Raw genomic sequence first — 14590 nt, forward strand, 5'->3', positions numbered from 1 at the left:
GTATCTGGATTATAGGATATAGGCAGTTAACACAGCTGCCTCACAGCACCAAGGACCCGGGTTTGATTCCAGCTGTGGATGACTGCCTGTGTGGAGTTTGTACGTTCTCCCCTTGTCTGCGTGAGCTTCCTCCCACAGCTCAAAGATGCGTGGATTAGGTTGATTAACCATGCTAAATTGCCCCTTAGTGTCAGGGAATTAGCAGGATAAATATGTGGAGTTACAGGGATAGGAACTGTGTGGGATTGTTGTTGGTGCAGGCTCGATGGGCTGAATGACCTCCTCCTGACTGTAGGGATTCTATGATTCTCTGTGTAGGTTAGGTGGATGTGTGGCATTATGGCGACAGGGCGAAGGGGCGAGCCTGGGTGGGATGGTTTTTTGGAGAGTCGGTGCAGACTTGTTGGGCTGGATGGCCTCTCTCTGAACTGTAGGGATTCTATAGTTTTATGGTCTCTCTCTTTGCACTCCCCTGGGGTGATCTGTTTGTTTCTCATGTTCACTTTGGAATGTGGTCTTGCATTTTAAGCAGTTTGCTCTGCTTAGTTCAAATTGCAAAATTTCCAGTTAGTCAAAAATTGAAAAATCATGTTTGCAAGACTAAAGGGACAAAGCTCCTTGACATCGCCACAAACAAATCCCATGGGGAATTCAGGAGAAATGTGCTTATCCAAAGAATAATGAGATATATCCAACTTGCCACCACAAAATGTAGCTCCATCAATTAGTATAGATATATTTAAGGAGAAGTTAGATATTTTCTTGGGCGAAAAGTAATAAAAGGGTATGGTGATAGTGTGAGATGGAGTGTACTGAGAGGAGGCTCAGGTGAAGCTTGCAAATCTGGAACAATTGGGCTGAATGGCTGGTCTCTATGCTGTAGACTTGATGTAACACATCACTGAGAGAAGCTCTGACGAAGAGTCATCCAGACTCGAAACATTGGCTCTATTGTCTCTCCACAGATGCTGTCAGACCTGCTGAGACGTTTCCAGAATTTTCTGTTTTTGTAACAATATTACTTGTAGCCTTCAGGATTAAGCCACATAGGTGGAAGATTGTAAAAAGAAACTTTATTCCCATTCACAAATTTCTTTCTTCAAAGCTATTTACTCTGACCTTATCACTCACAGCATTTGTTTAAAATAGAAATACTTGTGTTCATTCTATTAAACGCCCAAAACCCTTTGTCTCAGTTCTTGATACGATTGCAAAATATTTTTCTGCCCTTTGTTTTTAATGGTTGGTTCGTCATCTCTCTCTATGCTTTCTGTCTGATTCTCTCTTTCCTCTCCTCCTTCGCTTTCTTTCCTTCCCTCTCTCCCTTCCATTCCTTCTCTCCCATTCCTTCCCTCTCTTTTCCCGTTCCCTTCCTCCCTCCCTTTCCTTCCCCTTCCCTCCCTCTGTTTCCTTCCTTCCCTTCCCTTTCTCCCAATCCTTCCCTACCTCCCTCCCTTTCTAACCCTCTTTCACTCCCATTCCTTCCCTCCCTCTCATTTCTTCCTTCCCTTTCCTTCTGTTCCTTCCTCCCTTCCTTTTCTTCCCGTTCCTTTCTTCCTGTCTAAGGTGTGGCAGCACGACAAGATCAGGTTTGGAATTGAGCTGAAAATCTCCACTACCCAAGGCTCAGGTGGAATTCCTTACTTTGGGTTTGAAGGAGAATCAAGGTCTTTGACCTCTTCACTGATTTCTAACAATTCATTCATTTTAAGTTTTCTTTGTGAATTCTTTGTGATTTATTAAAAACCTTTGGCAGGATTCCCATGGTGTAAATCAGGCCAGAATGGAAATGTCCAACCGGCTGGAAAATTGACATGCACAATGTCATCACCAATGTCCCAGTCCCACTCCTGACCAAGTAAATTTTGACGAAGGCTGGTGGGGGCGTGTGTCTGCAAATTTGCTCAGTCTCCTGAGGGTTCGTTGAAGCCTGCCTTGCTGAACTCTCTGCTCAAGGTGGCTGCCATTCAGGGGCTGCCTGCCTCAGAGCGGCTGAAATAGGCACGGACCCTGTCCAGGGTGAATAAAAGAAACCAGAAATGTTTCTGAAGGGAAGTGTAAATGTTGATCAAAGCTGAAAGGACTTACCCTCTGTGGTAAAAATTACAGCAGTTTATCACAGATAGTAATTTTGTCAGTTTGGTTTATCACCTTCCTGGCAGTATGTGGCATCAGAGCAGTGGGCAAAGCTATTTGGACCCCACCTGGGCATCAGGAAGGCTGAAGCTGGAAATGAGTGTTGCTGCCTCGGAAATCAGGCCATTGGAGCCGAGGAGCAGCAGTCTCGGGAAGGGTAGGGCACCTGGAGACCAGAGGAGAGCGAGGGGCACAACGGAGAAGGAGATTCTACCCTGAGCCCAAAATCTACAGGAAGAAACAAAAAGGGCTCGGACATGATTGAGAATCATTGCTAAAGGAGCCTGCTACTGTCCGGCCAGTTAGTCACAGATATCTGTGTCCTTATCAGTACAGACCTCAGCACGCAGCTGACAGATAACTCCTTTCACAAGGCTGGATAGCATATCAGATTCACGCTGATGGGGCATTGCAGGCTTCGGACACTGAATCCAGTACCTGGAGCAGACCTTCCTGCAAGAGTCTCTATCATTGTGGTGGTGTACTGCACTCTCCATAACAGGGCTCTCCAGAGAGAGACGCACCTTGAGGGTTGAGGCTCCAGAGAACAGCTTACCAGAGAAAGAGCAGGAGGTAAGAGGGGGGGGGGAGGAATTGGAGACGCAGGACGATGATGCTGAACCAGGAGGGTTTTTAAAAAAATTATTGAATTACAGATGTGGGCATCACTGGCAAGGCCAGCATTTATAGCGTATCCTTGAGTGCCCTTGAGAAGGTGGTGGTAGCTTCCTTCTTGAACCGCTGCAGTCTATGTGATAGAGCTACACCCACAGTGCTGTTAGGGTGGGAGTGCCAGAATTTTGACCCAGTGACAGTGAAGGAACAGCGATATATTTCCAAGCCTGGATGCTGTGTGACTTAGAGAGGAACTTCAAGGTGGTGGTGTTCCCGCATGTTTGCTGCCCTTGTCCTTCTCGATAGTAGCGATCATAGGTTTGAAAGTTGCTACCTAAGGTGCCTGAGGTAGTGGAAAGAGTGAATATTTGTGGATGAGGTGCCAATCAAGCGGGCTGCTTTGTCCTGGATGGTGTCGACCTTCTTGAATGTTGTTGGATTTGTACTCTTCTTGCAAGTGGTGAGTATTCTATCATATTCCGGACTTGCGTCTTGTAGATGGTGGAGAAGCTTTGGGGAGTCAGGAGGTAAGTTACTTGCCGCAGGATTCCTAGCCTCTGACCAGCATTTGTAGCCACAGTACATATAATATATATGGCTAGACCAGTTGAATTTCTGGGCAATGGTATCCCCCAGGTTATTGATAGTGGTAGATTCAGCAACAGTAATGCCATTGAATGTCAAGGAGCTGTGGTTAAATTCTCCTCTGAATGGAGATGGTAACTGACTGGCACTTGTAGTTATGTGGGAAGGTATTACATGTGTACTCTTAATTATTTTTTTCATGTCTTGCAGAAAAAGAGCATAGAGGAGACTAGTGGCGAAGGGAGTGGTGTGGAAATTCTTGAGAACAGGCCTTATGATGATGGTCCAGGTGGCTCTGGGCAGTACACCCGTAAAGTATACCATATTGGTATGCACATCCCCAGCTGGTTCAGATCTATTTTACCAAAAGCTGCACTGCGCGTTGAAGAGGAGTCGTGGAATGCTTATCCCTATACCAGAACAAGGTATACATTCACAAATGTTTTGTGTGTTCAGATAGAATTAATATATCATTGATAATCTTTGCATATAAAAAAAAGCTGTTATTATTAAGCATTAATGAAACTAATTTACATCACCCCTCTGAGCTTATTCTTGCTTTTGGATATTAAAATTATTGACGTTCTGCCACCATGCATCTTTTTTTTAATTCATTTGTGGCACATGGGCATCGCTGGCTGGCCAGCATTTATTGCCCATTCCTAGTTGCCTTTGGAGAGCAGTTGAGAGTCAACCACATTGCTGTGGCTCTGGAGTCGTGTGTAGGCCAGACCGGGTAAGGATGACAGATTTCCTTCCCTAAAGGATATGAGTGAACCAGATGGATTTTTCCGACAATCGACAATGGTTTCATGGTTATCCGTAGATTCTTAATTCCAGATATATTTTATTGAATTCAAATTCCACCATCTGCCACGGCGGGATTTGAACCTGAGTCCTCGGAACATTAGCTGGGTTTCTGGATTAATAGTCTAGCGATAAGACCATTAGGCCATCGCCTCCCCATGTCTGGTCGACATTTCTGAACCCAAGTGCAGCGACTGAGTCAGACTGTAGCGTGAGACTCTCGGTTGCCTGTGAAGCTTCTGGCTGGTGGTGATGTGGTTCTCTCCTTAAGCTGCTACTTTTGTCTCAGAGTAATGTTGCTAAGTAAATACACATTAAATTTATCTATGGACTTCTTCAGGATTATAGGAATTGAAAGATATTCAAAAAAAGTTGATTTTTTTTTCCAGGATAAGTTTGCATTGTTTCAAGTTGAGTTTTTGTAGTTTGAGATGGGGCTGGATGTTTAGTGTCGGTTAGGAGTGGGAATGGAGGCAGGCATTAAAAATTCTGCTGCCGGCCTTTGTACCAATTCCCTCGACTCAGTCCCACATCCAAGCCCTTTTTGTGGAGGTGAGTTGGGGGCTACAGAGCTACATGACAAAGCAACACTTTCCAAGTGACCTCCAGATTCCCGGAGGTGATGTGTGCCAGTTAAACTGCCTGGAGGCAGCCTTCCATTGGCAGACTTGAGGCCCCAGTCTTCCAGGCTGGCTTAAATTCCCTCCCTACCTGCCTGAGAGCAGAGGGGCTCCAACAGTGGCGATGTGGTTGCAAAAGCCCTAATCAGTCCTTGCGTCTCTAAATGCCTGTAGATCTGTCTCTCAGAATACCTTATAACAACTTATCCACTACAGATGTTAGGCTCACCGGCCTGTAGTTCCAGGCTTTTCCCTGCAACCCTTCTTAAACAAAGGCACAACATTTGCCACCCTCTAATCTTCAGGCACCTCCAGTGGCTGTCGATGATTCAAATACCTTTACTAGGGGATCCGCAATTTCCTCCCTAGCCTTCCACAACATCCTGGGATATACTTTATCAGGTACCAGGGATTTATCTACCTTGATGCACTTTAAGACTTCCAGCAACTCCTTCTCTGTTATATGTACACTCCTCAAGACATCACTATTTATTACCCCAAGTTCCCTCACATCCATGTCTTTCTCAACAATAAATACTGATGAGAAATATTCATTTAGAATCTCACCCATCTCTTGCGGCTCTGCATATAGATGACCTTGTTGATCCTTAAGAGGCCCTACTCTCTCCCCAGTTACACTTTTGCTCTTTATGTATTTGTAGAAGCTCTTTGGATTCTCCTTTGAACATTGGAAATAAGTGTTCCAGTTTGATGCCTCAGGGATTGTTTTGTTGCTTGGCACTGGGTGAAAGTGATGATTATCAAATTATGGGGGATTTTGATGGTGTAAATGAAACAGAATGGTTGTTCAATTGTCAGTGTCAGCCCTAAGATGTGTACAAAACTGCAGTCATCTTTTATCTGCCTTGTTTTTTGTTAATGTCGCTTTTTGGTTCTGAGAGCAAACACCGACAGCAAAATGATCAGCCCAGGGTGTAAAGACCTAATGCAAATTCAGAAACATCATCTACCTCTGTCCAGTGCTACTCACCTGATGAAGGAGCAGCGCTCTGAAAGCTCATGATTCCAAATAAACCTGTTGGACTTTAACCTGGTGTTGTGAGACTTCTTAGAGTGCTACTTGAGCTGCAATTACACTGCAGTTATCTGAGATTTGACTCTGTCTGAGGCAGGAAGGATGCTGCTGATATTACTTGGCTACTGCCAAGTACACTTGAACTGCACTGTCTATGAGGTAATGTCTCGAGATGAATAGAAAGCTAGTTAGCAGATAGGAAGCAACGAGTTGGCATAACGGGGTCTTTTTCTGGTTGGCAGTCAGTGACTAGTGGGGTTTCGCTGGGATCTGTGCTCGGAACCAACAGTTCACATTATTTATTAATGGTTTGGTAGAGGGAACTGAATGTTTAAGAGCCGTGGGGTTATGCTGCAACTGTACAGGACCTTGGTGAGTCCACATTTGGAATATTGTGTGCAGTTCTGGTCACCTCACTATAAGAAGGATGTGGAAGCAGTGAGAGAGTGCAGAGGAGATTTACCGGGATCCTGCCTGGTTTGGAGGGTAGGTCTTATGAGGAAAGGTTGAGGGAGCTGGGGCTTTTCTCTTTGGAGCGGAGGAGGATGAGGGGCGACTTAATAGAGGTTTATAAGATGATAAGGGGGATATATAGAGTGGACGTTCAGAGACTATTTCCTCGGGTGAATGTAGCTGTTACTAGGGGGCATAACTATAAGGTTCATGGTGGGAGATATAGGAGGGATGTCCGAGGTAGGTTCTTTACTCAGAGAGTGGTTGGGGTGTGGAATGGACTGCCTGCTGTGATAGTGGAGTCAGCAACTTTAGGAACTTTCAAGCGATTATTGGATAGGCACATGGAGCACACCAGAATGATAGGGAGTGGAGTAGCTTGATCTTGGTTTCGGACAAAGCTCGGCACAACATCGAGGGCTGAAGGGCCTGTACTGTGCTGTACTGTTCTATGTTCTATGTAATATCTCCAAATTTGCAGATGATACAAAGTTGGGTGGGAGGGTGAGCTGTGAGGAGGATACAGAGATGCTTCAGTGTGATTTGGACAGGCTGAGGGTGTGGGCATCTGCATGGCAGATGCAATATAATGTGGATAAATGTGAGGTTTGGTAGCAATAATAGGAAGACAGATTATTACTTGAATGGGTATAAATTGAGAGAGGCGGATACTCAATGAGACCTTGGAGTTCTCGTGCATCAGTCACTGAAAATAAGCGTGCAGGTACAGCAGGCAGTAAAGAAGGCAAATGGTAAGTTGGCCTTCATAGCGAGAGTATAGGGCATTGGTGAGGTCACACCTGGTGTATTGTGTGCAGTTTTGGTGACCTTGCTATAGAGGGAGTACACGAAGATTTACCAGGCTGATTCCGGGGATGGTAGAGTAGTTCTGTCATATGAGGAGAGATTAAGTCGGTTAGGATTATTGAAGTTAAAGTTTATTTATTAGCCACAAGTAGGCTTACATTCACACTGCAATGAAGTTACTGTGAAAATCCCCTAGTCACCACACTCCGGCGCCTGTTTGGGTGCACTGAGGGAGAATTTAGCATGGCCAATCCACATAACTTGCACATCTTTGGACTGTGGGAGGAAACGGGAGCACCCGGAGATCCATGCAGACATGGGGATAATGTGCAAACTCCACACAGACAGTGACCCAAGCCAGGAATCAAACACTGGTCCCTGGTGCTGTGAGGCAGCAGTGCTAACCACTACCTCACTGGAGTTTAGAAGAGTGAGAGGGGATCTCATAAAAACTTATAAAATTCTAACAGGGTTACACGGTAGATTCAGAAAGAATGTTCCCAATGGCGGGGGAGTCCAGAACCAGGGGTTGTAGTTTCAGGATAAGGAGTAAACCTTTTAGAACTGAGGTGAGGAGAAATTTCTTCACCCAGAGGGTGGTGAATGTGTGGAATTCACTCCCACAGAAAGTAGCTGAGGCCAAAACGTTGTCTGATTTCAAGAAGAAATTAGATATAGCTCTTGGGGCTAAAGGGATCGAGGGATATGGGAGGGAGGAGGGGATCAGGATATTGAATTCGAGGGTGCACGGTGGCACAATGGTTAGCACTGCTGCCTCACAGCGCCAGGGACCCGGGTTCAATTCCGGCCTTGGGGTCACTGTCTGTGTGGAGTTTGCACATTCTCCCCATGTCTGCATGGGTTTCCTCCGGGTGCTCCGGTTTCTTCCCACAGTCCAAAGATGTGCAGGTTAGGTTGATTGGCCATGCTAAATTGCCCCTTAGTGTCAGGGGGACTAGGAGGGTAAATATATGGGGTTACGGGGATATGGCCTGGGTGGGATTGTGGTCGGTGCAGACTCAATGGGCCGAATAGCCTCCTCCTACACTGTATGATTCTATGATCAACCATGATCAAGATGAATGGCGGAGCAGGCTCGAAGGGCCGAATGGCCTACTCCTGCTTCTAGTTTCTATCTCTCGTGAAAGCCTTGACTGAATCAGCCTCCACTCAAGCAGCATCCTCCAGATCCTAACCACATGCTGTATAAAAATGTTTTTCGTCTTGTCGCCATTGCTTCTTATGCCATTCACTTTTAAATTGGTCCTTCCAGCAAAGGGAATAGTTTCTCTCCACCTCCTCTGTTTAGATCCCTCATGATTTTGAACACCTCTCACCTCACTTTTTTTAAAGACAATAACTCCAGCTTCTCCAATCTATCCACATAACCAAAATCTGTCATCCCTGGAACTGTCCTTGTACATCCTTTCTGTGTTCTTTCAAAAGCCTTCCCAGAATTTGCGGTCCAGAAATGGGCACATAATCCAGTTGCGGCCAAACTAGTGTTTTCTAAAGTTTCGTTGCAACCTTACAACCTCCTTGCTGTTTTATTTTATATCAAAAAGCCAAGTTTTTTTTTGGAAAAAATACACTTAAAAGTCAAATAGATATTTCAGTAATGCTTTTTGTAAATAAAACTAAAATACTGCAGACGCTGGAGATCTGAAATAAAAACCAGAATTGCTGAAAAAACTGGAACTCAACTGGTCTGGCAGCATCTGTGGAGAGAGAAACAGTTAATGTTTCAAGTCCAATATGATTCCTCTTTGGAACCGAGGAGTAGGAATGTGATGTATTTTATGTTATTGCAAAAGAAGGGAGGGGCAGGTGGAGCAAATGAGAAGGTCAAGGAGGGAAGGGGAGATTAAATGACAAAGATGTCATAGAATTCAAAGCAAAGGGAGTGGTAATTATAGTATTAAATACAAAAAGCAATGGTCCAGAGTAGGTGTCAATAGCAGAATAAAGGTCAGCGCTGTCTCAAAGCAAAACGGGAGAACACGATTCAGACAGACATTTGGGTGGGAGTTCATGGGGGAAAGTTCGAAATGGAGAACCGGGCTCGTGGTCTGGTTTCTGAACTCGGTGATGAGTCGAGAAGGCTGTAAAATACTGAGCAGAAGATGAGATACTGATCCTCTGGCTTCCGTTGGGTTTTACTGGAACATTGCAGCAGGCCAAGGACAGAAACATGACAGCAATGCCGTTTGTAAAGTCTGTCCTGTGTAGAAATGTTTGTATAAACTCTAGAAACAGCACACAATATTCTAAAGTATCTTTTGGCAATGAGTCGCTGTGAAAAGTTCTGTCATTCTTGTGTCAAAACAACTGACTTATTGAAATTGCACCACAGTATATTTTAAAGCTTACTGTTGATTTCATGCCAGGAAAATAACTTAGGCATGAGGAGGTATACAAGTTCTCAACATGTTGCAGGAAAGCTCATTGCTTTATTGCTCTAATTGTTTAATTATCCAGATATGGACACCTGTATAAAATTATTTTTTAATTTCTTTATGGATGTGGGCAGCACCAGCTAGACCAGTATGAATTTCCCATTCCTAATCCACCCTTGAGTAAGCGCTGGTGAGCTGCCTTCTTGAATCGCTGCAGTCCATGTAGTATAGGTACGCCCACAGTGCTGTTAGAGAGGGAGTTCCAGGATTTTGACCCAGCGACAGTGAAGGAACGGCCGATATATTTCCAAGTCAGGATGGTGAGTGACTTGGAGGGGAACCTCCAGGTGGTGGTGTTCACAGGTATCTGCTGCTCTTGTCCTAGATGATAGAGATCGTGGGTTTGAAAGGTGCTTTCAAAGGAACCTTGGTGAGTTGCTGCAGTGCATCTCACTGCTTGTAAATGATACGCACTGCTGCCACTGTGCATTGTTGGTGGAGAGTGAGTGTTTCAGGTGGTGGGTGGAATGCCAATCAAGCAGACTGCTTTGTCCTGGATGGTGTCAAGCTTCAAGTGTTGTTGGAGCTGCACTCATCCAGGCAAGTGGAGAGTATTCCATCACACTCCTGACTTGTGCCTTGTCGATGGTGGACAGGCTTTGGGGAGTCACTTTCCTCAGAATTCTTAGCCTCTGACCTGATCTTGTAGCCACAATGTTTATATGGCTAGTCTAGTTCAGTTTCTGGTCAAAGGTAGCCCCCAGGATTTTGATGGAACTTCAATACAGAGGTTCCATTCCAAGATGTGAATTGAAATCATAGAAATCATAGAAACCCTACAGTACAGAAAGAGGCCATTCGGCCTATCGAGTCTGCACCGACCACAATCCCACCCAGGCCCTACCTCCATATCCCTACATATTTTACCCACTAATCTCTCTAATCTACACATCCCAGGACACTAAGGGGCAATTTTAGCATGGCCAATCAACCTAACCCGCACATCTTTGGACTGTGGGAGGAAACCAGAGCACCCGGAGGAAACCCACGCAGACACGAGAATGTGCAAACTCCGCACAGACAGTGACCCAAGCCGGGAATCGAACCCAGGTCCCTGGCGCTGTGAAGCAGCAGTGTTAACCACTGTGCCACCATGCCATCCATAATTTTATTATCGATATTTAATCATCATTATTCTTGATAATATTGGTCATTATTTTGCAACCACCATTTATTTCTTATTTAAAATGAATCTGGCAGTACCCCGTACCAACTAGATTTCTCTGAAATCTCTATCCACACCAACAAACATAATTTGGTGTCTGCAATAATAACCTTACCCAAGAAAGACATTTATCCAAATAAAATTACATCCACTTACTACAGTATTATTTAGTCATGTATCTCTCTGTGGTAAGATGGAAGTTTACTGTATGTTATCTCTTTTTAACCATCTGAGATTGCCACGTAATGAAGGTATGGGCTGGATTTGTAACTTGTAGACTGCATCCATTCTTAGCAAAAATCTGCATGTTATATAATTGACTTATTTCTAATAAAGATTCAAAGCCTTAATGTTCCAATTGAGTGCACTTTCTATCGGACAGCCTAGATTTGGAAAGAAAAGAGGCTCACAGCACTATTGACCGATTCAGCCTATGCCAACTCTTTGTTAGAGCAATCCAAAAGCTTATCTCATTTCACTGCCCTCTCTCCAATGCCCAAATCAACCTGCCACTTCAAATATTTATCCTTGGTTCCCATAAAAGTTCCAGTGATCTCTGCCTGACCTCTTATTCCATGTAACTGCTGTGAAATTTCTCTGACACCTCTATCAATTTTAAATTTGTGATCTCTTGTCACTGACACCCCAAGCAGAGGAAATAGTCTTTTCCTTCTCCAAAATATCTTTACAAGTCTGCTTTTAATTTTCTCTGCTCCAATGCAAATGATTCAAGTATCTCAAGTGTATTTTCAAAGATATAATTTCAAATCCCTGGCATTAACTTAGTGATTCCTTTCTGGATGCTCCCAAAACTTTAAGGTCCGATCCATAAAATTGCAAGCCATACTCTAACCATACCCCAATAAATGTTAAAAGTTTATTTGTTAATGTCACAAGTAGGCTTACATTCACACTGCTATGAAATTACTGTGAAAATCCCCTAGTCGGCACACTCTGGCACCTGTTCATGTACACTGAGGGAGAATTTAGCATGGCCAATGCACCCAACCAGCTTGTCTTTCGGACAGTGGGAGGAAACCGGAAATAGGATAATAAATAATGCTGACAATAGGTTAATAAATATTTATAGTGGTCAAGACACCCTAAGCAGTTATGTTTTTCTATGGCCTAAAAGGTAGGGATATGTTCGGCACAACTTGTGGGGCCGAAGGGCCTGTTTGTGCTGTAGTCTTTTCTACGTTTTCTATGTTTTTCTAAGACTGGGGACCTGTGTGGGGAATTGTGCCCTCCCGCTTCTCCAGTGGAAACCATGCTTTTACAGGAATGGTATTTAAGCAATTTGTTAAAGGTTAAAGGTGAAACAGCTGGGTCTTTTGCAGAAATGATTGTGCACCTTTGCAATTTCTGTTGCAGATATACCTGTCCCTTTGTGGAGAAGTTTTCCATCGATATTGAAACATATTATAAATCTGATTCAGGAGACCAGGCCAATGTATTTAACCTCTCAACTGCTGAAAAAAGACAGAGGACGATTGGTACAGTATTTGCTTCCTTTTTGTTAACTATAGTTATGTCAATAAACAATTGGTGATGGAAGGAAACTAATTAAAGAAGATGCCAAATAAAGTTCACACACTCATTGTATAAGTTTAATTAAATAATTTCATGCAATAGACGTATGAATTTCTTCATACTGAGAGGTACAATGCTGGATAGTTTTATGTTGGTTTGTCAGTTACAGGCCTAAACCTACTGCTCAGTTAGACTGGTCGAAATTTGCCAGTCTTAGGCCAGGTTGCTGGGTTAGATGCCAAGCTGTGGGATCACGCTGCAATTTGAATAAATAGGAGATATCATCAATATGTCATTCCCTGCTGTGAGTGCATCTTGTCAGTGAGTCATTGTGGTATTGAAGAAATAACTGAATATCATTTCACATTGCATCCCTTTGTATATAAAATTCTCTATTGAAAAAAGACGAGTTTATGTAGTGCTTTTCATGACTACTAGATGTCTTAAAGTGTTTAACTTTTTGAAGTATAGTCACTATTGTCATGTGGGAAATGTAACAGCCAATTTGCACACAGCAAACTCCCACAAACAGCAATGTATTATCAATCAGATAATGTGTTCCTTGCGATGTTGATTAAGGGATAAATATTGTCTGGATACCGGGGATAAATCCTCTACTCTTTTTCAGAATAGTGCCATGGAATCTATAACATCCACTTGAGATGGAAGATAAAGCCCTGGTTTAATCTTTCATCCAAGGACAGCACCTCCAACAATGCAGCCCTCAGCGACTGTACCAGAATGTCAGCCTAGACTTTGGTGCTTATCCCGTGGAGTGGGACTTTTATTTGGAAGTCTTCATATGATAAATAAACTTGCATTGGAAAAAAAAATTACCTTTAGCGACCACCTAAAACATCCAGTACATTTTCATATTTGGAGCTACAGGCAATGTTCACCATTTTTAGTATTTCACTCCCAGTTAGATGTTCCACCTGAACAAAAACAAATGGTTTATTAGCAATATTGTCTATTTTGACATTGCTGTGTCAAGCATTTGGGGCAATATTCAGCAGGGCAGAGGTGAACACTATGCACCATTCTCAATGTGTTGCAGCTAACACTTGGTATCCTTTTAAATCAAAACTAAGTGTTGGCTTCAGTCACGTCAAATGTGATTCACCCGGAGACCACACAAACCCAATATGTCTTGTTTGAAGGTCAGGGCTTTTCAGTTTTGTGTAAAATACCCAACATATTGCAGTTCAGCGAATCCAAGCATTCACAGTCTTTCAGAAAGCGTTTGACAAAGTCCTGCATAAGAGATTATCGTGCAAGATGAAAGCGCATGGGATTGGGGGAAGTGTATTGAGATGGATAGAAAACTGGTTGGCAGAGAGGAAACAAAGAGTAGGAATTAATGGATGCTTTTCTAATTGGCAGGTAGTAACTAGTGGGATGCCACAGGGATCGGTGCTGGGACCCCAGCTATTCACAAAATATATATTAATGATTTGGATGAGGAAACAAAATGTAACATCTCAAAGTTTGCAGATGATAGCAAGTTGAGTGGGAGGGTGAACTGTGACGAGGCTGCAGAGATCCTTCAGAATGATCTGGACAGGTTGGGTGAGTGGGCAAATCAATGGCAGATGCAGTATAATTTGGATAAATGTGAGGTTATTCACTTTGGAAGCAAAAACAAGAAGGCAGATTACTACCTGAATGGCTGTAAATTGGGAGAGGGGAGTGTGCAGCAGAACCTGGGTGTCCTTGTGCACCAGTCATTGAAGGTAAGCATGCAGGTGCAGCAGGCGATAAAGAAGGCAAATGGTATGTTGGCCTTCATTGTGAGAGGTTTTGAGTACAGGAGCAAGCATGTCATAGAGGCTTACAACATGGAAACAGGCCCTTCGGCCCATCTTGTCCTTTTTTAAAAAAAACACCTAAACTAATCCCAATTGCCTGCATTTGGCCCATATCTCTCTATACCCATCGTACCCATGTAACTATCTAAATGCTTTTTAAAAGACAAAATTGTACCGGCCTCTACTACTACCTCTGGCAGCTTGTTCCAGACACTCACCACCCTCTGTGTGAAAAGATTGCCCCTCTGGACACTTTTGTATCTCTCCCCTCTCACCTTAAATCTATGCCCTCTAGTTTTAGACTCCTCTACCTTTGGGAAAAGATATTGACTATCTACCTTGTCTATGCCCCTCATTATTTTATAGACCTCTATAAGATCACCCCTCAGCCTCCTACGCTCCAGAGAGAAAAGTCCCAGTCTATCCAGCCTCTCCTTATAACTCAGTCCATCAAGTCCCGGTAGTAAATCTTTTCTGCACTCTTTCTAGTTTAATAATATCCTTTCTATAATAGGGTGACCAGAATTGCACACAATATTCCAAGTGTGGCCTTACCAATGTCTTGTACA

The 14590-nt window shown here is 43.6% G+C and overlaps 1 protein-coding gene across 3 annotated transcripts in view; it reads left to right on the forward strand.

Moving 5' to 3' along the window:
* Positions 1-14590, forward strand: part of pitpnm2 (phosphatidylinositol transfer protein, membrane-associated 2) — a 167289-nt gene that overhangs the window by 50653 nt on the left and 102046 nt on the right. For all 3 annotated transcript variants that reach the window (XM_078227109.1, XM_078227111.1, XM_078227110.1), the window contains exons 3-4: positions 3547-3761; positions 12055-12176. In XM_078227109.1, coding sequence (XP_078083235.1) covers positions 3547-3761; positions 12055-12176 — 337 coding nt within the window. The remainder of the gene's footprint in view (positions 1-3546; positions 3762-12054; positions 12177-14590) is intronic.

Source organism: Mustelus asterias, chromosome 13, assembly GCF_964213995.1.
Source record: "Mustelus asterias chromosome 13, sMusAst1.hap1.1, whole genome shotgun sequence".
Taxonomy (NCBI): domain Eukaryota; kingdom Metazoa; phylum Chordata; class Chondrichthyes; order Carcharhiniformes; family Triakidae; genus Mustelus; species Mustelus asterias.